The sequence below is a fragment of the Ictalurus punctatus genome, chromosome 13 (genome assembly GCF_001660625.3).
Source record: "Ictalurus punctatus breed USDA103 chromosome 13, Coco_2.0, whole genome shotgun sequence".
Classification (NCBI taxonomy): Eukaryota; Metazoa; Chordata; class Actinopteri; order Siluriformes; family Ictaluridae; genus Ictalurus; species Ictalurus punctatus.
In genome coordinates this window covers 24,385,332-24,410,252 of record NC_030428.2, presented here as the reverse complement: position 1 = coordinate 24,410,252, position 24,921 = coordinate 24,385,332, and the positions used below count along the sequence as shown (strand labels likewise).

Here is a 24,921-nt window from a genome sequence, read left to right as displayed (position 1 = left end):
TCAGACTGAAATGCTTACTAAACCAATAAGAATCTCATTCACACACACACACACACACACACACACACACACACACACACACACACACACACACACACACACACACCCACCAGTGACAACAGAGCTGCCATGCAAGGCACTAGCCTGCCACCAGGAGCAAATTGGGGTTCAGTGTCTTACCCAAGGACATTTCGGCATGTGGACAACAATTATGTGTTTTATCTGACTACACTACCGGTCAAAAGTTTAGACACACTCATTCTTTATTTATTTTCCCCAAAATTTTATAATAACAATAATAAAGTCATCAAAACTCTAGAGTAACACAAATGGAACTATTTGAATTATGTTGTGATAAAAAAAAAAATCAAAAATAAATCAAAATAATATAATAGTTTAGCATCTTTAAAGTAGATGCCCTTTTTGCCTAGAATTTCCAGAAATGTATTCTTGGTGTTTCTTGAGGAATTTCCCTGAGATGCTTTTTAAACAGTATTAAAGGAGTTCGCACCTACGCTGCACTCTTATCGGCTGCTTTTCCAAATATTTTGCTCCAAGTCGTCCGTTTAAAAATTTTTTTTTTTTTCTAATGAAAGAAATGAGTATGTCAGCACGATTATATTCTTTATCGCCAACACCGATTTCAAACATTTAACCATACACCTTCAGATCAAAAGATTTTTAAGATCATGAGAAACATTTCAGTCAAGTGTCTCCACACTTTTCACTAGTAGTGTATGTAATGTGATCACTTGAAAACAACATGCAAAGGTTCAACTTAATCGTCTTCACATGATGTCACGTGATCTACTATGACCATTGAATGGCTCATGTGAGAAAACCAAATGCTGTAAAATAAAACAACAGTATGTGTGAAACCTAACATGTGACGTGTCCAGATACCACATGTGTAAATTTTACATGGGACTTAATACACACGTAAGGGAGAAAATGTTGATTTGTTTATTATATATCTTTTTAAATAAAGTTCAGTAAAAACAATGGTCTTCCTAAGAGTTTTAACTGACTTTGAGATATCAATAAGGAAATAACGAGGGGGGAAAGTACACAGTAAACATAAAGTAATAAATGTCTTGGAATAAAGGAATTATTCTAATAAAACCTGAAACGCCTCTTTGGGTTAAACAGAAGTGAATTGAAGTGAAGGGAATTTAGAAATGATTGTATGATTGTGTCGCCATCTAGTGGTCACTCATTATTAGTCTTTCACGTCATTGAATGATCAATGCATGTACGTTCATAAGATATTTATCATTTTTCATAATGCATATCAGAAGAGAGGCGTGTCTTTATTCTTATTATAAAACAAGCATTCATTAATTTAGTTTGGTTCATTTTATTCTCTCTCTCTCTCTCTCTCTCTCTCTCTCTCTCTCTCTCTCTCTCTCTCTCTCTTTCTCTCTCGCTCTTTCTAAAAATGTGATGACGTTGAGCTTTACGTCACGGTTTCACAGTGGGATTTCTGCGAAAGAGGTGACGTACGCAGGCTGGGAAGGAGCGCGCGCTGGACCGCGCCTCTTCAGCTCTCGCGCTGTGAGCATCACACAGATCAGACCGCGATGGAACCGGAGACAAGAGAGGAACCGGAGGCGCGGGACGACCTGGAGGCTGAAGATGAGCAAGGCTGCACGGTGTATGGTCTCTACGACCAGGATTTAACGCACAAGGTAAACTGAACATCAGATAATCAAGGATTTGTTTTTTTTTTTCTGACACAGTTAGAGAAAAGGTACAGCACAGGTTTGTTCCCCAAGGTAGCAAGAACGAGCCAATTATGTGCATTAATTATCCTACTGTGCAATTGTGTTTCTTTAACCAAAGGCACATCCAAACTATATGCAAATATCTCTCATAGGGGGGGAAAAGTACATATATAGACTCATATGTTAATTTAATTCACTGTACAGTGCTGTGAAAAAGTATTTGCCTCATCCTGATTTCTTCTGTTTTTGTGTATATCTCATACTAAACTGTTTCAGAAATGAAAGCTAAATCTAAGATGAAACAAAGGCAACCTGAGTAAACACAACATACAGTTTATAAATGATGATGTTATTTATTGAAGCAAAAAAAGTTATCCAATACCAACTGGTCCTGTGTGAAAATGTATTTGTCCCCATAGTTACTAATTCCCCAAATCTGTGAAACTGCATTCATAATGGGGTTCAGCTGGATTAGACACAACCAGGCCTGATTACTGCAAACCCTGTTCCATCAAATCTACACTTAAATAGAACTTTTTCAACAGCATGAAGTTGGTTAAAAGGTCTTACCCAGTAACACACTATGACAAAGTTGAACGAAATTCCAGAAACGACGAGGAAGAAGGTGATTGAAATACATCAGTCTGGGAAGGGTTACAAAGCTATTTCAAAGGCTCTGGAACTCCAGAGAACCACAGTGAGAGCCATTATTTCCAAATGGAAAAGCTCAGCACAGTAGTGAACCTTCCCAGAAGTGTTTGACCTTACAAAATTCCTTCAAGAGCACAGCAACGACTCATCCAACAAGTCACAAAAGAGCCAAGGACAACATCAAAGGATCTACAGGCCTCTCTTGCATCAATAAAGGTCACTGTTCATGACTCCACTATCAGAAAGACGCTGGGCAAAAACGGCATCCATGGAAGAGTGGCGAGGTGAAAACCACTACTAACCCAGAACAACATTAAGGCTCGTCTGAATTTTGCCAAAACACACCTTGATGATCCTCAAACCTTTTGGGAGAATGTTCTGTGGACTGATGAGCTGAAAGTGGAACTGTCTGGAAGACAGGAGTCCCGTTAGATCTGGCGTAAACCAAACACAGAACTCCACAAAAAGAACATCATACATACAGTCGAGCATGGTGGAGGCAGTGTGATGGTGTGGGGATGCTTTGTTGCTTCAGGGTCTGGGCAACTTGCAATAATTGAGGGAAACATGAATCCTGCTCTCTACCAGAAAATCCTAAAGGAGAATGTCCGGTCTTCTATAAGTTAAAATTCAAGCACAACTGGATTATGCAGCAAGACAACGATCCAAAGCGTAGCCATCAGGTTGCCATTGTTTTATGTTGTATTTCGTTTGAAGATCTAAAACTGTTTAGTTTAAGATACACACAAAAACAGAATAAATCAGGATGGGGCAAATTCTTTCTCACAACACTGTATGTCAACATACCCATGTAGCCTGTATACATATAAGCCTATATATTTTCAATATTTGCATATACAGAATATATAAAACAGGTTATATTTCAATAGATTTGATCTCATTCTTAGATAAAATGTGTCTTAGCTATAGGCTATGGAGTGTGTTACCATGTGCACACTCAGTTATTTAGTTCTTTAGAGCATTTCCCTAACCCCTCGACTGAAGTCTTGCCATGCTATACATTCTCCGAAAAAATGGGACTAAATGACTCACAGTCACCTTTTGTTCTTTTCATCTTATGCGTCTTTAACCTAGAAAAGTGCATGTAGTGTACTTTTTCTAAAAAACTGCTACTCCATTTACCTTAAATAAAGTTTCATTTTATCCACATTTCCAGGTGAATGTTACATATTAAATATACGAAAGATAAGGATACCACACCAGTGACAAGGAAAGACACAGTTTAGTCATGTCATTTTCTCTGAGAAATGTAAGCTACATTTTTAGTATTTTGCTCTAATAAATGCATCTCCAATCATCAATCTATTAAGAAGCCATTCAAGAGCTTTTTAATGGCTGTGTTAGAGCATGAAAATACATTTGGATTAGAAACAAGTGAAATTGTGCTCGTGTTCTCAGTCTCTGCTCAATTCATTCAGCTCAATCATGCATGGATGCTTCAGTTTGCTTTACTTCAATTGCACAATCCAGAAGGAACAATCAGCGTATTGTGTTACATTAAAATCAGTCAGAGAGTTTACCTTCAGGCATGTTATATATAGAGTTACCTTTTCATCTATAAATAAAATGATTCTTAAGGTTATATGGATTAAATTGCCACATTCGCATTACTTGGTGTCAGTTCACAGACAGCACATGCTATATGATAAGCCTGCAGATTGTAACACTGTGGTGCGTCTCTGGGTTTGAATGGATGTATGTTTGTGTAGGGTATGTGGTGAATTATGAATATGTATTGAGCTGGAAGCAGAAGAGAGATGTAGTCGCACTCGGGTTCAAGCTCTGGGGTTTTAGAGAATGTGTCCATTAGCTGCCAGCCTCATTGGGGAGGATGGAGGGAGTGTAGGGGTCAGTTGTGGTCAGAAAGCCCTGTGGATAGAACAGTGTTACATCACTGACTATGTGGACTAGAGTACATTCTGACGGAGTTACATCAGCACAAATGGGATTTTGTGGATTTTTTTTCCACATGTTGCTGGAAAAACAGTTTTTAGTTCTATGTGTCTATCCAAAAAAATCATTCAACCCTCTATCATCCATCCATCCACTCACTTGTTCACAAATCCATCTATCCATCCACTCAACCATTCACCCATCCATACATCCTTCTGTCCATCCATGTATCTATCCATCGTCCATCCACTCACTCATTCACAAATCCATCCGTCTCTACGTTTGTCCAACTATCATACTGCATAATTCTTGAAACAAATCCCACGCATCCATCCATCCATCCATCCATCATACATTCTTCTGCCCATTAATCCATCATGTAATTTGGAACAAATCCCATCCATCCATCCATCCATCCATCCAGCTATGCAGTCATCCATTAACCAACCATAAAGCTTTTAGACAATGCTAAAAATGTCATATTCACCAATCCATTCAAGCATGCTCTATCATCCAAATCATATTCATCCACCTCTCCATCCATCCATCCATCCATCTGTGCACCCATCCATTATCCACGTAACCACCCATGAAAATCATATCATTCTTAAAATAAGTCTTATTCACCCGTGCATCCAGCCATGATCAATCCATCAATCTATGCACCTATCTTTTACTCATCCAACTATGAGCTATATAATTCTTAAGTCATGTTCACCCATTCATCATTCATCCATCCACTCAAACTTTTACCCACCCATACCTATCCCTCTTTCATATCTCCAACCATCTAGCTATTATATAATGCTTGATAAATCTCACTCATCCATCTCTCCACCCATCAAACATATCAGGTATAAAATACATTGTATTCACAATATATCTAAGCGTTAGTTTAGCCATCCACTATACAACTGTTACAACAAATAATATCCATTTATTGCTCCCATTATAAATCCATCCGTATGTCCATCCATCCATCTATGGTATGATTCTGTAAATGGTAAAGTAAACGGTATCCATCCATCCACCCATCTACTCACCTATCCATCATATAATTAAATAGATCATATCCTTTAGTCCATTATTTCATCCATAACTTTTATATTTTTTGACCTCTATTGGGAAAAGATGGTGTATTTCAGTGGATTCACTCATTTACCGTACACAGTATTCTTAGATTTATTTATTTTTTTACATTTTAGATTTGTGTATTTCAGTTTCCTTTTTCTGTGAAGCATAATGTTCATGAAGCTGGCTTTTTAATGCTCCCAAAGAAAATTGTTTTGTCAAGTCTATCATGATTACATGAATGTTTTCTGACAGCCAAGCAATCAGTTCATACAGTTACATAATAAAGCTCACATAATGCATTTGCTTTACACTGACAAATTTCAGAGCATCTGTGCTGATTCCGCCTAATTACTTCCTGTCATGGGGAGAAGGGGGAGAGGAGGACCGTGCTCGCCTGAGACTTGCTGTTGTCACGGCAACCGCATCTTCAGTCTCCGGCATGGTGCTGGATGACGTGGCACTGGCAGGTCGAGCATGTGTGAACATTAATGCGAGTGGAGGAGTGTGAACTGGAAGGCCTTGAGGGTGGTTTAAAAAAGATTCCTGACTGTGTGAAAGAAAACAGTGTGAAGGTCAGAATTATTTGGGAGTGTTGATTCATTCAGTTGCCTTAAAGGCATGGGTAGAAATCGTCAAAAGAGCTCTGTGAGCATAAATATCTACTTTTTTTTTTTTTTTTTTCCACATTTTGGTGCAAACCTTGTTCTAATTTTAAAGTCTTTGCTGTTGCAGCCTGGAAGCTTCAGTGGTTTTCAACCGGGGTTTATAAAAGCGTCACATTGGCTGAATGCTGAATTTCATCATGAACACCTAATTAATATTTTAATCCCAAGGAAACTGATGAAGCATGCCAACTTTTGGGGCTTATTACTATGGAAATCTTGTATGGAAATGCAAAGCCCTAATCACTAAAACATTCACTTTTAACATTTTTTTTATTTTATGACAGAAGGTCTATGCATTAATGTGCAATTCAAAGTATGTGTTGGATTGCATTAGGTGCATCTTGTCAGTTACAGTCCCAGGCTTTATTCCCTTCGGAGTATTGTTCCTCACAAGGTTTCTTCCTCTTGTCATCTAAGGAAGCTTTTTTTTTTCTCACTGCTGTCAAATCTGGCTTGTTAATTAGCGATCTAAATTCACATTAGATTTCTGTAAAGCTGCTTTGTGACAATCCCATCTACACATCATTTAATTGTCAGATTAAATCATATTCATGTCTATCCATTCATCCACCCATCCATCTACCGATTCATCAAAAATCAATGACTGAATCTCATTTCCATCTGCAGTCAGAAGAACTGGCCTTGAATATTTAGGCTCACTTATTTTGGCTCCAGGAGACTAAAATTCATTTTAAAAAATTTATCATTTGTAATCGTATTTAAATTATTTATATGCCTGGGGGAAAAAAAACAGATAGTGGAGTCACATAACTCTGATAACTCAAGAAATAACCATTTAGACAAAAAAAAGCCTCTTTTGTTTCCACTAAAAAAGCTTGTTTTGTACAGGGACAGAAGCTGCTTCGGTGGCATTTCCACCTCTTCACAGTTTGTCATGGAGAGTTGCACTCTCTTCTCAGCAGGGATTCCTTCATGCAGTTAGTTATAAGGCTCAGTGAAACAGAAGTGTTCGCTGACTTGTTTTACACTTGCGTCATGTTTGTGGTGCCACCTGGTGTTTTTTACTTAGTCTTCAAGTGCACTCTTTCATCCCGGCTCAGAGAAAATGGCCGAGATGGTGACATGTTGGAGGATGATGGAAACTACCATATCTTTGTTACATACAAAGAACTTAACCAATTATTGTGTTCGTCCTGTTTTCAGGATTTGGTTTGTGTTATCACTAGTTCTTCCTTATGTCATGACTGCTACCATCTAGAGAGGATGTGTTCCTCCAATAAACATCACTCATTCATTCATTCATTCATCTCCAGTAAACCCTCTATATCTTGGTTATGGAGTTATGGTGGATCCTGGGCCTATTCTCAGGAACACTGGATGGAAAAATTCACCCACAGTGAACTATAGGATGCCAGTACATCACATGGCACCATACAGCCATTCATTTATTCACTCATTTACACCTAGGGGCAATTTAGCATAGCGTACTGCCTAAATGCATGTTTTTGGGAGGTGGGAAGGATAACTTGAGGAAAATCCATATGAACATGGAGAGAACATATGGAATGCTACACAAGTAATATGAAGCCATTAAGCTTTTTTGAATTGAAACTCATGCTACACAGAGAAGCTGAACATGTTTTAGTGGAGGAGAAAATGCCCTCTTCTATATACATGAGCTAAGAGATGACAATGATTGGCTAGCATTGCTCTGAAGGGTAGCGTCTTCCCACCCTGAGAAAAAGGTCAGTTGGCTGTAGCATCATTAGAATTCAAGGTAAGAGTCTTGAGCAAATGTTTGAACAGATATGAAAAGAAGCCATAACCATCCACAAGTCTGTGCTGGTAAAGCTGTAGTCATCTGTTGGCCCTATGGTGGAAAAGAGGCCTAAACTGGATTTTACACCATTTGCATAAAGTGTGTTTCTGTTGCTTATCTCCTCAAACACTCACATTAAAGGAAACAGTTTTGTGTCCTAGTTCTGCCAGCTTTAGGAGCTCATTGCTGGATTGGAGTTCTAATCCGTGTCAGTAAATAATCATCATTCGACCTGATGGAGACAGAGTTCAGATTCATGCTTCAACAGTGATCTTTGTGCTACAATGCATGTGGTAAACATACACCCATGAAAGACTAAATGTCTAAATAGTCATAGGGTGAAACAACTGGATGGTTTGCAACTTGAAGAAGCTGCGTGATCATTTCTGAAAAGACAGAGTGAAACATTTTTCAGGATTATTTTCTACTCTTGTGACCTTGCTTTTCATTAAAATGTATGAATCTATGTCAGATAATAAGTAAAAAAGTAATTATTGTGCATATTAGCACAAACCGTATGTCACAATGTATAAAATACATTTAAACATCTAGATTTACACTGTCCCAACGTCCCATTCCTTTATCTACCATGTTTTTCATTCTTCTTATCCTTCTTTTGAAACTGTTTATATACTGTACACTACTTTCACAGTATTTCCACAGTAATACAGTGCTGTGTGTCTATTTTACTCTCTCTAACCCTTTCTGCTTCTGTTTCTACCTCCCTTCTCTCTTTTTCTCTCTGTCTATGTTTCTTTTTCACATTTCCTCCGCAGACAATCCTGGTGGGAGACAGTGGTGTGGGGAAAACATCCCTGCTGGTGCAGTTTGATCAGGGAAAGTTCATCCCAGGCTCTTTCTCTGCAACTGTGGGCATCGGCTTTACGGTGACTCACACACTCGCTCACTCACTCGCTCACACTCACACTCTGGCTCTCTTACTCACATACATACATAGTCACACACTGTTAGAATCTTGGCTGTTCCAGGGACAAAAATAAATAAATAAATCATGTAAGAGAGATTGTCCTTGGACTTCGTAGAGAAGTGTTTTTAAGAAGTGGCTTTAAGCCTCTGAAGCCATTTTTTCTCCTAGGTTATTATTTGTATGTTATGGCATTTGTACTGTACTACTACTACTACTTATTATTATTATTATTATTATTATTATTATTATTATTATCATTATTATTATTATTATTATTATTATTATTATTATTATTATTATTATTAGTAGTAGTAGTAGTAGTAGTAGGCGGCTGTGGCTCAGGTGATAGAGCAGGTTGTCCACTAATCGTAGGGTTGGCGGTTTGATTCCTGGCCCACGTGACTCCACATACCGAAGTTTCCTTGGGCAAGACACTGAACCTCAAGTTGCTCCTGCTTCTGCTACCATTGGTGTGTGCGAATGGGTGAATGAGAACCAGTGTAAAGCGCTTTGGAACCTGCTAGGGTTAAAAAAAGCACTATATAAGTGCAGACCATTAGTAATTGTTGTTGTAGTAGTTGTGCTGGTCATTTTTATGATATTTTTTAAACTTTCTCATTAAATTCTTGCTGTACAAATAAACCTTTGCTTTGTGTGCACATATACATAAATGTAAATGTAAGCACTCTATGATATGATGCAGAATTCATAGATAAATAAATGCATGCAAGCTGTCCAGTCCCTGAGGCAGTGAAGCAACCCCAAACCATAACATTTCCACCACCTTGTTTCACAGTTGGTATGAGGTGCTTCTCCTGAAAAGCTGCCTTTGGCCAGCACCAAACATGTCTGCTGTTACTGTGGCCAAAAAACTCTATCTTTCTCATTTGTAAGTCGCTTTGGATAAAAGTGTCTGCTAAATGAACAAATGTACACACATATGTTCTCTATTCGTACCACACTAACTGAGTCAGAGGTTGAGCCTCGAGTCATATTTATAAATTGAAGTAATAAGAAGTCAGTGCTTTATGTGCTTGAACACTTTCCGTTCACGTGGTTTCACTGAAGGTTTATCTCGAGTCCGTGTTCTTAAGAAAAACCAAAGCCATTTCCACAGAGCTCATGTGAAAGCCACAGCTGCAGTCAGTTCACTTTGACACCCATCACACCGGGGTCATGCCGCCTCAGAGCATATTCCACTCTTAATCATGTGAAATGAAGCTGTGTATAACACTTCACTGCTGTCTTACACATTCTCTTCACTTCGTCAGAATAAAGTCGTCACTGTCGGAGAGGTGAAAGTTAAATTACAGGTGAGTGAAGATGACCGCAGGTAAGAAAGTTTTATGACCATGAATCAACACATCATCCGAATTCATTAAACCACTTAACTATCTGATTTTCTTGCATTTATTCCTTTCTTTATTCATTTGCTGTTTTATCTGTCTGCCATGATGATTTATTTACACAGCTCTCTTTATTGTAAGCGTTGTCTTCTTACTTGAATTGTTCCCAAGGATACAAGTTTAAGTCATTAAAACTTTTTTTTTCTTTTTTAGAAAGTAACTGGGTTATTATGGGATGTGAAATAGAATCTTCTTATTTCATCGGCATATAGCACTGAGTGTGTTTCTAATCAAAATATTAACAGCCAATCATATTTCAGCAGTTACAGGACTATTCAACATACTGCAAGATACAATATAGAATAGAATAGAAGAATAGAATAGAATAGAATAGAAGTCTCATTGTCTGATCCTAGATCCTAACTATACAGAGAGGAGCTGTTGTAGATTTAAATGAAGAGCAACATTACCTGCAATTTGGCTCCCAAACAAAAAAATAAAACTCCTTCTAAACATAGGTATAATATCTATAAGTCATCTGATTCCATGTATGGGGGTTGGGGTGTCTATTGTTCGGAAACAAATATATATATATATATATATATATATATATATATATATATATATATATATATATATATATATATATATATATATATATATATATATATTGATGTTTTTCCTACATTAGTGCAGATAAATGTATTAATAAGTTAGTGAAATTATTTAATTATTATTGTACAGGTAAACACTTTCATTGTCACTAGTAATGACCATGTTGTAGTGCCTTTATTTATTTATTTACTTATTTATGTAATTAACACATTGGCAAGCCAGTTTTTTGTAACGCCTTAAAGCATGTGTTAGTGATGAAGGGTGTTTCTAGAAAGTAAGTGAATGTACAGATGAGATGTGCTGGTGCTGCAGCCTTTTGTCTTTGTTCTTTCGGGTTCAGATTTGGGACACAGCAGGACAGGAGAGATTTCGCAGCGTCACTCATGCTTACTACAGAGATGCCCACGGTGAGAGAATCCGCCTAATCAGAATCTGATTCATTCAACTCCAGTTCACTTCACATCAGCTCTGTGCAGTTCAGCTTTATTCATATCAATTCAACTCAGTTCAGGTTCATTGTAATTTAATTTAGCTGAACTTCAATTGATGACTTTGCTTCAGATCCGTTTCAGACCAGTGGAACTCAATTCAAATCAATCCATTTCTATTCGGTTCAGTTTGAGACAGTTCCGTGGCATGGCTGTGGGTGGAAAGCATAAGAGTAGGAGTTTCTTTGTTTTGCATTTTGTAGCTGAATATGTATTCAAATGTACCGTATGTAAAAGCACTAATATATACAAAAAGCTATCAAAAGCTGGAGAATGAATAATGCTGCTGATGATAATAAGTATAGTATCAATAGTAATAACAGTATATAATATTTTATTTAAAAGAACAATGATAATACTGTAAATCAACCCAACTACATTTCTCTTTGCCATCTCTTCTCCCACTATTACAGTGCATTCTATATATATGAACTTTAGGTAGATGTTTTTCTTTTTTCTTTACTTCCCCTACGCAGCTCTCCTCCTGCTGTATGACATCACCAACAAGTCATCATTTGACAACATCAGGGTAAGCACGGTTATTGATTTGACAGTAAAAGTGCACTAAATCTATATATATATATATATATATATATATATATATATATATATATATATATATATATATATATATATATATACTGACTGAATTTCCCTTTATAGGCATGGCTTACAGAGATCCATGAGTATGCACAGAGTGATGCAGTCATCATGCTGCTAGGCAACAAGGTACTACAAACTTCAGTTGACACACAAAACTTAGACACATATTTTACACACACACACACACACACACACACACACACACACATTCCTGTATATATTCACACTTCTTTTGGGCTTTTATTTTTTTAGGCTGATATGAACAGTGGGAGAGTCATCAAACGGGAGGATGGAGAGAGACTGGCCAGGGTGCGTTACTGTACAAACCATTATACTCTTTGTTTTATTATTATTATTCCCCCAAGAACAAACATAATTGCAATGACATTTGTAGTAATTTATTGATTAGCAATCAGATAGATACCATGAAGGTTTGACATTTCTGAGTGATGCTTCAGGTTGTATTGTGCGACCAGTTTACATGCCTAAAAGGATAAATGGACCTATACCTTGACTCCTTGCTTTACTTTACAGGAATATGGTGTCGTATTTATGGAGACGAGTGCTAAAACTGGTGTCAACGTAGATTTGGCCTTCATGACTGCAGCAAAGTGAGTACTTCACTTTTGTTTTTCGTTGTGTATTAAATGGTCTGGGGATAAACTAGAAACAAGCAGCACTATCCTGGTGGAATTTGGTGGACCCCCCCCCAACCATATCTACAGTAGATCAGCTTTAGCTGTATTTGATGATATTAGCAAATATTTTATCCAGGGAGCTATGATATAAGCTGGGATGAGTGTGGGTCAATTGGGCTACCTTTCATTCAAGCCCAAGTGTTTACATCACATGCAGTCTATTGCCCCGATTACATTTTAAAAACCTGCAATGGTGTTAAAATCCCCTATACTTCTTGTCTTTTCCATGGCACAGTTTTCGCAACAATACTATGCATATATAGAATGAAAACCCATTTGTCCTTAATTAATTTAAAGATATCTGAGCCATGTATCTTACAGATGGCAGTCTGAGAAACTACTACTGTCCAAACAGGACTTGTACCAATGTTTCGAGATATTCCCAAGCGTTTTTCCTAATGTGCTAGAAGGAGTAGAAGGGTATACCTCTGAACTAGACTTTTGTCCCAAATTCCAACTACTTTAAAGCATGTAAGTATTACTGATATGAATCCTGTTGTATTTGTTATTCATTTTTTTGCCTCTGTGTCCTACAGGGAGTTGATTGGCCGGTGTCTTGAGCTGCCTAAAGAGCCGAAGTTCCAAATCAATGATATCATCGAGCAGAATCCACAGAAATCAGGCTGCTGTGGCTTCACATAGGACCTTACGAGACACAGCAACAGATGAGAGAAGATATAGGAATGAGAAGCATTGAGAAAGAATAAGGAGAATGATCAGAGATGTTTCAGGCCAAATGCAGTCCTTAAAACTTAAGTGAAGCCCATGACGTAAATCATAAATGAAGGAATGTGATTGTCCTGAGCAGATCTAAACCACTCCAGTCCTAGAGAGCAGGTTCAGTTTGGTCATTTTTTCCTCGCTGGAACACTACTATGCAGTAGTTTGCTATGCTTCCCCAGAACATTGTAGTCCATTGAGGGACTTTAACCCAAGAAGTATAGCTCAGGATCTTTTTTTTTCTTCAGGAATTGTATCCCAGGAGATTTAGCCCAGAAACTTCCAAAAACCTTTAGTCTAAGAGCTTTAACCAAGGACATTTAGACCAAAGAGTTCATATCAGGAACTTAATCCTAGGAAATGTATATAATAGGAACTTTAACTTAATAACTTTACCCCAGAAAATTTATCACAGGACATTCAGCTCATAAAGTTTTATCCTAGAAACTTTAGATCAGAAACTTTCAGCATAGGAACTTTAGACCAGAAACTTTTATCCTAGGAACTTTAGATCAGAAACTTTTAGCCTAGGAACTATAGATCAGAAACTTTAGCCCACAAACATTAGTCCAGAAAATCTGGCCCTCACATGGTGTAATAAACAGTTCCTGAAACATTTCCATTACAGTGCATCTGTTGCTAATATTAAAACCACAATCACAGAAGCAATGTGTGATATTTAGGAAATGATACTGAAAACTTTAATACAGACTTCAAATCTATCACCTCAAATCTAGCACTGCTAATCAGGATTTAGAGAAAGCATTGTGTAAGCTGATTTTGATTCTACAAAGTTTTCGGGAAACTAGGCTTAAATTTTATGGCCCTCCAGGACTGGACACCAAAGCTTTGTGGACAGAACTCTGTAAGCTAATAGGAGTTTTAGTTATTCAAATGAAAATGAATGAAATGAAAATGAAAACACTCCCTGTTTATGCAAGCCCTGTTAACTGTGCCGCTGCACATCCTGTGTGAAACCACCAGAGGGAGCAACAGTACAAGCAGTTTGAGAAAGTGTATTGAATGGAAGCCATAGACAGTCAGGTACAAGCTGAGTCCATTACCAACAGCTGTTTATATTTCATCATGAATGAGAAACTAAAACCAGTGTGTTATATTGGGAGAATCTTGTTTTAGAATTGTTTTTTTTTATTATTTATTGTTCTTTCTGAGTGAGATCATTAGGGACGGTAAAGTATGTAAGACATGGAGGACCGTACTAATTGACTTAATATCAGGTGTTACTTTGTAAAGAATTATTTTAAACTATTAAAATAGCTTATGTAGAGTAATAAATTATTTAGTATTGTAAGGCCCTCAAATCTACTAAATATGGGCTCAAAACATCTCTAGCGGCTTAGGGGTTAGCACTGTTGCCTCACACCTCCGGGGTTGGCAGTTCGAATCCCGCCTCCGCCCTGTGTGTGTTCAGTTAGCATGTTTCCTCTGTTTACTCTTGTTTTCTCCCCAGACCAAAGACATGCATTGTAGGCTGATTGGCATTTCCAAATTGTCTGTAATGTGTGATGGGTTTGTAAATGTGTGTGATTGTGCCCTGCAATGGGTTGGCACCCCATCCAGTGTGTCCCGCCACCTTGTGCCCCGAGTTCCCTGGGATAGGCCCCAGATCCCCTGCGAACTTGTGTAGGATAAGCGGTATGGAAGATGGATGGATGAAAGCTGGAACTGTCCCAATGGCCTTTGGCCTGTTGTTCCCAATGATGAAGGCATGGCCTCTTTTCCTGTCAGTATCAATTTAGAACGCTTGGTCACTTTGCTTGTCAGTGTAGGTGAAGGAGACGTGGTCTCCTACCTGAAATTATTTCATATTTAATATTAGTTTTTCATTGTTTTGATGCCTTTTATTCATGCACGTTGGTAGTGGACTCAGACTTTTGGAACTTACTGTTTAAGCTAGATCGATTTTAGAGAAGACTAACATGTGGAGCATATCTCTGACTTCATTTCTTCAAGTATTATTACTGAAGTAACTATACTAACACGACTATAATGTCTGTCTTATATCAGGTTTTAAACCCTAAATTAAAAAAAAATAATAATAATTGTTATTCAGGGACACATTTATAGGGCAGAAGGATAACCAGTCACAGTGTGCCAATTTTGTTTCATTATTATTTTTTCCTTAATCTAAAAGAACACTGCACTATTTATCCTTATATGCTGCAGAACAGGTTACAGTATGACGTTTTGAGTATGTTTCTGAACTCTGAAGTGAATGAATTTTGTGTCTCAGGGTCTTTTAAGTTAATTGTTGCTCAAATGCATGTTTGATCTGCATGATGCGAGAGCACACAAAGGTTGTTGTTTTTTTTTTTCTTTCCCCGAAGTGTTTGAATTAAAAGCTTGATTTTAAAAACTGTGACACTCAGATTTGAAAAAAAGCTGTAAGTACATGTTTTATGTCTGAATTTAAAATATGGTTTGAACCTTTATTTGTTTACTTGCCTTTATTTATGTACCATCCTTTTATTCTTGCTTGATTTTTTGTTTCACTTCCTGTAAACCAAAACTATCGACCAGTGACATACAACTATAGTTTCAGCTCTGAAGTGCATCTTCAAACCTCAGACCCACACAAGGCTTAATAATTAGCTGATTTCGGTGAATCAGCTGGGTGTGGTGGGAAAAATCCACAAACATTGGACCTAGGACCACTGGCTAATGCTTTAATCTATCACCAATACTCATCCATTAGTCATTATCATTATCACTTTATTAACACGATCTGATTGACTATGTTTGGATCAAGTGGAATATTGTGTACGTGTCATTTTAGGATAAACTCATTTTAACTTAATAAAGTTCATAACCACTGTGTGGCGCTAGCATGTGCGGCGATTATAATCAGACAAGCAGACTCTGATCGGCTTGTTTAAGTGTGAAAGGGGTCATCATGATAGAGTCTTCCAGTAAAGTGACTGCAAACAGGATGTGAAGGAAAATGGAAGACTGTAATCTGTGCTGAATCACTGAACATGAATTAAAAATGGAAAAGTGACAGGACGAGTCTGATTTTCTACATGATTTTAATAATGTACTGTTATGGAGACAATGAGTAATCCCAGAGAGAGTCGATTTAGCCATATATGACACCATGTATATGACTAACATTTACTTGGAAAACACTCCTCTACTCCAGGTGTGATCCCTCCTCCCGATGGGCCTCAGACTTAGTCGATGCTTTCAGTACAAAGTGCCATCAAATCTTCATTGGTCTCTCTGGCCATGAGTCTAAACAATGGGGTTTCCTCATTGCTGAGGTGAAAAACAAGAAGCGGCTAATGATTGCCCCCATCTGTAGCGGATATGTGTGTCTGAAGTGCGGGAACAGCGGCCGCCAGGACGCCATTGTGCATGCGGGCCTTTCTGCTGACTTTCCTCTCTGAGCTAAATTATCTGCCGGAAGCAGTGTTGTCCTAACACTGTTGCAGTGGACGAAAAAAACTCCTGGCCAGATAATGAAGCGCTGCTGGAATCGTGATGAGGCCCATCGGGGTACTTGAACTCGGTCATAGTGCGCCATTATCTCCTCAGAGTGAGCTTCCTGATCACGCTCAACTGTTTCCTGTGCCTCAGCAATCCGGCCACCTTAAAACTCTGGCTGCATTCCAAATAGTTCCCTACTTCCTTTGCAAGTGCACTATACAAAGTTTAATGAGTTCTACACCTTAGCTAGTGCACTATATGTACAGTACTGTACAGAAGTCTTAGGTACGCTATATTTTATGTGAGTACAAATTTTGTTATAGATATGAATGAGTCGAATCCGGCATTGATGAGTCAGTACAAACATTACTTTTCCCAAAAAATAATGTTACAGCAAAATGTTTGTATGTCAGTAAAGAAAGCAACATATTACATAAGAGACCACTTTTCAGACAAAAAAAAAAAAAGAACATAATGAAAGCTACTGGGTTCTGCATGTAAAAATCAATCAATAAATCGATAAATAAATAAATAAATAAATAAGCAAGCGCGACAGGCAAAGTCTCCAGAAGAACTGTGGCAGATTGTCCAAGATGATGAGTAAAACTTAACAGGTAATTTCCTTTTAAAACGGCATAAATTGTACTTCAAAAAACAAAACAATTCAAAACAAAAAAAAAAAACGGTCATCACACCAAGTATTGACTTTGTTTCGTTTATTACCGTTAACTGCATGTTGTAGTATTTTCCTTTTAAGTACAAAGATTTAACTTCTTTATTTTTGAAGTCCTCTTTACTTTGCACAGTACTATAATACTATCTAATACGGAGATATTTGGAATTCAGCTTGCTTTGTACCTGCACTTCCTGTGGAAGTGCACTATAGAAATACTTGCCTTGTACATCCTAGGTCTTCCACCATATTCTGAACAAAAAGTCAACTCAGATAATGTAAGCACATTACAAACAGTGTTTTTTTTACACCCTAGGTAGTGCAGTACATATTTACCAATGAAGCTGTTACTTCCTATGCAAGTTCACTATTTAGGATATATAATATTAGAACCATATTTCCTACTGAGAGTAATTATATAAATAGACTCCACAGGACAGGAAATAATTGCCTCTACTACTGATGTAGTGCACCATATACCACACATCACAGGTATATGTAGTTTTGTGTCGTTATGATCCTACTCATAATGGCTTGTCCTCAGTATATATTGTACTATATGTATAGACCTGCACGATATACACTCTAAGACGTGCACTAGAGATGTAACCGAATACATTATTCATAATGAACCGATATGTTCTATACAGATTGGAGGTACACAGCAAAATACAGACATAAGCAGGAGGTTTTTACTTTCATGAGCGCATAGACAAGACCACTGAATGTTGGTTAAACATGTGGTACTGTGTGATGTATTTACAGCATTTACTCATTCATCCTTAGTATCTGCCTGGTCAGGGTCATGACAGTTTAAACTAGTTTGCTTATCTTTTGGGAAATAGAACCAACTAAATTGGTTAGAAAATATCTTGAGCACATGTCTAGACGAAGCCAGTTATGAAGTGCAGCAACCTTTTATTTTATATGAATAATAGTGTTTGTTGGTGACGTTTTAAAATCACATTAATATTTTATGACTTTTTTTGTTTGTTTGTTTGTTTGTTTGTTTACTTCAAAAAATATTAAAGGACATCAAATGGAGGAGAAGGTTTAACAAGACTTCCTGTGTCACATGTTTAGGGGTGTGGCAAAAAAAAAAATCGTAGTAAAGAGACATTTTTGGTTTGTTGAAGTACTGACGTGAAAATAGGGGACTGTTTAATGTCAGTTTGATATATTTCAACTTTATTTATTTTATTTTTTTTAAAGTGTTTTATTTTTCAGTGTAATTGAAGGGGTTTGGGATTAGGACTTATGCACATATATTATCAATAGAAAAGAGTCTATGAACCTTTATAAACTTGATACATGATGTTTTGCTTCTGTAAAATGACACATATACTGCACAATAGGGAATAAGTATCTTTCATAAGTACTTCGACTCCCAATCCAGCACATTATAGACTAATATATTGCACAATAAGGAGGTATTTGGGATACTTAAAGATACTTAAATCTTACTCACACCTGTCTCTACTCCCTATGTATTACAGAGCATGTCAGTAGTGTAATATACAGTACATGGTTATATAACTGCACTATAGACCATATATACAGTATTGTCCTTTACTCTGCACAGTTGGCAGGTACTTGGGATTCAGGCTTGTTCATGACTCACTCCACTTTCTATGTACTCCCTAGGTAGAACACTATATATCGGACAATAGGGTTAACAATAGGGAGTCATTTGGGATTTGGGATCTCCCTCGCCTCTGGTCAATACGTTTATTGTGTCACGTAAATTTTCATCCCTATTGTTGAGCAACATCCTCTCTTTCCCGTCATTCTCTCGTGCGTGTGCAGCCTGGTTGCTGGATGTGCTTTCTCTTCAAGGACGCGTGTCAGCTTCAAAGGCCGACAAACTGCCGACGTTTGACTAATGAGTCTCGAGGCCTGGAACAGGTCGCCTGTTGACAAGCAAATACTGTCAACTTCCTCTTCCACCATGGACATGCTGTAACCATTAGCAGTAGATTTTTAGGCCATGTAGGCTTCAGGCTGCCAGTCTGCCGCCTTCTAGGCCCCACTCCTATCAGAGGTTTAGCGAGGGCTCCGTTCGTGTTTGCGCAGCGTTTATTTTTGAGTTAATTGTGTTCTTTGTCGAAGCCTAGATTAGATTACTCTTTGGATCACCTGTTTGAATATCTGGTGAGTTTACTCTCTAGGATCAATACCAGTCTACCTTTGAAACTTTGTATGTTGACCAAAATCTCATGTTAAAAACCTCTAATTTGTTTAGATAGGGCTCTCTTGACATGCATCTGTGTGGTCTGTAGACCGTAGTGGAGCTGGAGCGCTGAGCTTTACTCTCTTGTGTCTCGGGGTTTTGAGAGTTCTGTGTGCGTATCAGCAAAGTGGACTCGGCTGATGGACAGAGGGGCAGTGAGAGACATGTCAAGTGCGGTAAAATCCCACTCGTCTCTCAAATGCACCCATGAACAGCCAAGAGTCTCAAATGCACCCATGAACAGCCAAGACTCGAGAGCGTAGAACGATAGTGAAGGAGCACTTAAACAAAGAGAAAAATGATGGACAGTGTAGAGAGTAAATAAAACATTTCTCAGAGATAAATTTTTATGTTTTTGGAACTTTTAAGGAATTTCTTTTTTCTAAAAGCATTCAACTCCATAGTACCTTTGTAAATTCACTGCATAAGAAATGAAAAATTGGCTTGTGCATCCTGTACATATATCACTACTACACTCTTAGGACAGAAGGTTAAGAACCCTTAAGTATTCTGGGGCTACTTCACATTTGCCTGTTCCGAGAAAGTAATTGCCCTCTATAGACTTCCCCTGACTTTTGCAGATTTTTAAAGATTGACATTTACAGCATTTGGCAGACGCCTTTATCCAGAGTGACATACATTTATCTCATTTATACAGCTGAGTAGTTGAGGGGTAAGGGCCTTGCTCAAGGGCTCAACAGTGGCAGCTCGACAGTGCTGGGATTCAGACTCCTGATCAGTACTGCAAGGTCTTAATCACTGAGCTACAAGAAGATCTTGCTATTTAGGATCTCTGACAAAGTTAAACTACGTTAATTGTTTTCTAAAATAAATATCACCTGATATTTTGTTTGAAAATGTCAACAAAAACTCAAAGTCTTGCCATTTCTGTTTGTAATAGCCTAAAAGAATAAATAAAGGTGTAATTTACACTTGTAAATTCGGTCTAGCTACAACACCACTGAGTCAGTTTACTTGCTTAACTAAACTTAGTCACATAAATAGCCAAGAAGTGGGCTAAGCTAAACATAGCTAGGAAATCCCTGCAAAAGAAATGAAATGGCTAACCTTTAAAGCCATGACGCAAACCTTTAATACATACATTTACATATTAAATGTCCTGTCCAGCTGTGTCAAGTAGCTGTGGTGGTGTTGTTTTTTTTGTTGTTTGTTTTTTTCAGGAAATCTTGGCACAACTCAACATAAGTAATTATTTATAATCCAACAATCACCCAGAAAAGGTTCCCTTTTCAGTCTGGTTTCTCTCAAGGTTTCTTCCTCATGTCATCTCAAGCAGTTTTTCCTTACCACTGTTGCTTCTATCTTGTTCATTAGTTTTCCAAATCTACACCTGTAAAGCTGTTTTGTCACCATATATATGGTTAAAAGTGCTATATGAATAAAATCGAATTGACTTGAAATATATGTGAAGTGTCCTTCGTATACAAGGACATTATCAGCAATCTAGGCCTCTAATACGTTATCTTCGCTCACAGTTCTCCTTCCCACCTACACTGTCTTGTCTGATGGCAGAAGCAACAACCCAAAATAGCTCCTTTCTGCCTATTCGAAAGTGTACTTCACCCAGTTCTTCACACAGTTGAGTGGATGCTATATGAGAATATCGCTTCATTAATCTGTGGTTAGCATGAGCATAATATCAGCATTTTGAGTGAAACAAACACAAAGGCCTGCTGTCACTCTTTCCTTCTCTCTTAGTTTTTATTGTGAGCTCACTGCTCACTGTTCGGCATTCACTCTTGTGAAACGAACAAGCATTGGCCTTGGCCGTGGACTCGGTGCTCATTTGGAAAGCAGAAGTGAAACGCTTGTCTCTCTCCGAATCCTCCACGCTCTGCAGAAACCTCGGCTCTCAATGAGACCAACACGCAAATCTGTCTGGCCCTGATAGTGCACTGTTGTCACACAGAAGAACATATGCAACGTGTGATAGCAATTCCTCTGGGCCTGTGTTACTGTCTGTTTCTCTCTCTTCCACTATAACGCAATCTGATCACAGAACGAAGGTTTAAAAACACTCTGAGTGACAGGAAATGATAAATACAGTTTCCATTAGCACCATATCAGAGACAGAAGGACAGATGTGTTCAAAGGTGTTATATTGCTCACTGTTGTATATATCTTTATGATAACTTTTTTGTCCGTGTCTAAATAAACGAGTTTTGGGGTTTTTTTTGTAAGGAATAAAACACACTGGGGCGTGGTGTTTTACGAATATATTCAACTATGATACCACCATGAAGTTGATTATTTTCTATAACGGCATGCCCCAAAGTGTTTTACTGCTCGTATACGACATCAGATAGCCACCCATTTAAATGTGTCGTTTATTAATGAACAGCACATCAAACTTATACATATACATATTTATAACTACATTTAATGTGGAACATCTGCAGCTAGCTCTTATATTAATAACATCTATAAAAAAATAAAAATAAAAAAAAAGTAATTCCCTCACTAGCCTCTGTTTATACGATAAAAAGTGCAGCTTGTCATGTTAATGAGAAACAGAATTCACAAGCATTTCCATCTCAATGTACCAAGAGCGGAAAGTGTAAAAAAGAAAACGCTGGTACTGGAGACTCCTTCCATAAATGTTATATAAAGGTCTATTCACAGAAAACGTCACCAATGTCGACAGTTATGTTCGTCTTGTTAAATGTTAAATAACATTTTTCAATCTCTACTGTCAGCACTACTGTCAGAGCTGCTGCTATAGAAATGAATAAATTTATTCTGACCAATCAGGGTCAAGAATTCAACAGTGATGCGATATAATTAAAAGAATTGCATTGCCTGTTTATTTAGGAACGCTATCATAACACCAGATTATGAACGTTTTCATCTCTAAAGGTTTTTCCGGTGTTTCTCCTAATAAGAGTAACAACACTTTTGGTTATTACCTAAATGATACACAATGCTGATACAGTATATAAGCTACAGATGGCCCAGTGGTTCATTCTGGACTCTTCTGAGGCAAATTGTAAAGTGTGTGAGCGTTAGCGCTTTAAGAAAGCACAGCAACTTGCAGCTCTCAATGTTTCACTCGACTATTCTAGTTCTATCTTATGAATCAGTTCTTTAGCTTAAAAGCATATCATTTAGGTGCCACCACAAATCAACCAACAATTGAAAACTCAGGTCAATCAAACATATACTGCTACCAAGATTTGACCCATCAGCTGGCGGAGACAATGCTCCTCAATGACGTGTCACTTGTTGCTGAGAGAGGGTTTTGCATCAGCGCCCAGGATTCATATGCGCATGGGTTTCCTATCCAAATTAAGCCGTGCAGGTGAATGTCCTACTATAAATTCACTACTCATGAAGAAATTAATAACCGCATGTATTACAAATGAACTTGTGCTAAACCGCCAAAGTATGGAAGAAGACTTTTTTCAAGTCTACCGTGGACATTTTAAATAATATTTTGGCTTGAACACAACTCTGTGTCATGTTATGGTAAAAAATAGAAATGCGGTTTCAGTTCCTGTTTGTAAGCAATCGTGAAAACTTGTTCATCCCTCAGGGAGCAAATTTTTCATATCGTTTGGTTCGAGCCATAGCACTTGACACTAGTACAGAGGAAACATTATACATACACACACACATATATATATATACATACATATAAATGTCTTTTCCATCCTATAAATGAATGGCTTTTCAATAAAGAAGTACTGGAAGAACTATATGGAACTACTATCTTCTTTAACCTAAACTTAAGTGGACTACATTGCTGACAGGAATTGGACACATGAGCATACTGCCAAACCCTCCAAAAGAAGAACCCAATGATTACAGTTTCAGAATTGCACATTTCAGTTGATTCTTGTGGTTACCAACTTTCAAAATCCGCATAAGCTATTTGGAAGAGTTGCACAAATGAAGCACTTCCTGAGTGCAACCTGCAAAACGCAATGTCATTGGAACCATCGGTTCGGTGTTCAGCTGAGACCAAAAGGGAAATATTATTGACATGTTTCGAGAAAAACAGGAACTGCATACAATGAAGAACCCATAATCCCATTGTAAATTATGTTCATGGCTCAGTTATGATTTTTTTTTTAAGCTGTTGGTCCATGGGCTCTTTAGTAGTACCGTTATATTTTACTGCTAAAACCGGATTGCCTCTGTTGGAACCGAAGCCATTAGTGGATCTTTCTGTAAGATAATGATGCCAAATGTTTATACAAATCAACACAGAAATTGTTGCAAGGACACAAAATTAATGCTTTTCGCGATGTTCAACTCAATCTCTGGATGTGTTGAAAACCTGTGATCTGAACATAACATGGTGTCCACATGCACAAACCTAAAATTATAAAAGATAGCAAAATGTTCTGCTCTACATGTGTCTCCAACCTTGTTAGGCATTACGTGAAGACGTTCAGTGCTGTAATTCTCTTTAGTGGAGGCTTCACCTATATATTAAAGCTGCCTCTAAGTCATCCTCAGAAGTTTGCTCTTACGAGTTCAGAGGTAGTGATTAAGATGTGATACATGTTCAAGTGGCTTTGTTTGAAAAAATATATATATGATGGAGTGAAAAGACTACATTAGTTTTTATTTATATATTCTCTGTCATCAATGAAAGAGGTTTTTTGTTTTTGGTGCCAGACTGAAAGAAAATAAAGACCTGAACATGGAAAATTATCGCTTAAATCACAGTCGTTTTACGTGCCCTCACATTCATTTTTGTTACTGACACGCCCCCTACTCAGAAAGTAGGGGCTCATAGAAAAATATTAGTTACCGAGTAATAATTATGACATTATGGTGGGGTTCAAGTGTGTTAACCTTATCGTAATTATATTTCCGTGTGCGGGTGCCAATACTTTTACAAACAGTGTTTTATCAAAAAAAATTTTAAAAAATAAATAAATAAAAAAACACTTCTTAAAAGGTTTTTATGCATGAAAAGACATTACTGCTAGAAATCGAAGCACACATTGTCCCCATATATGTTTAAAATATCACGTGTTATATATATATATATATATATATATATATATATATATATATATATATATATATATATATATATATATATATATATATATATATATATATATATATATACATTTCTTACCCATTTTAATATGAAGGGTGCCAATAGTTTTAGAGATCAAATATGTTTTCCATCTCAAATGAATATGAAATGATTAATATACTCGGCAATTGAAATATTTTACTTCAGTACCAGATCTTTCAGAAATTTTTAGCAACATTGTACATCCTATATTATCTTTCCTCTCTTATTTCATTTCAGTTTAATTAACGTAATTAATGCAAATACAGTTTTAAAGAGTGCTGTATAAAAAGCTATGATTAGAATACG

General features: G+C 37.3%; 1 protein-coding gene across 1 annotated transcript; it reads left to right on the top strand.

The window, feature by feature from the left end:
- The first annotated feature begins 1,459 nt into the window (after positions 1-1,459).
- Positions 1,460-16,042, top strand: LOC108273483 (ras-related protein Rab-37). Its single transcript, XM_017482738.3, has 9 exons — positions 1,460-1,688; positions 8,585-8,695; positions 10,008-10,049; positions 11,038-11,104; positions 11,662-11,714; positions 11,849-11,914; positions 12,041-12,097; positions 12,323-12,399; positions 13,023-16,042. Exons 1-9 carry the CDS (start codon positions 1,581-1,583, stop codon positions 13,126-13,128), a joined length of 687 nt encoding a protein of 228 aa, XP_017338227.2. The 5' UTR covers positions 1,460-1,580; the 3' UTR covers positions 13,129-16,042.
- Positions 16,043-24,921: the final 8,879 nt, after the last annotated feature.

Excerpts from the sequence above, each read along its gene's own strand:
- LOC108273483 (XM_017482738.3), top strand. The coding sequence starts at position 1,581 with ATGGAACCGGAGACAAGAGAGGAACCGGAGGCGCGGGACGACCTGGAG. Across the intron at positions 11,105-11,661 it reads TTACTACAGAGATGCCCACG|CTCTCCTCCTGCTGTATGAC; the intron begins GTGAGAGAATCC and ends TCCCCTACGCAG. Across the intron at positions 11,715-11,848 it reads CATCATTTGACAACATCAGG|GCATGGCTTACAGAGATCCA; the intron begins GTAAGCACGGTT and ends TTCCCTTTATAG.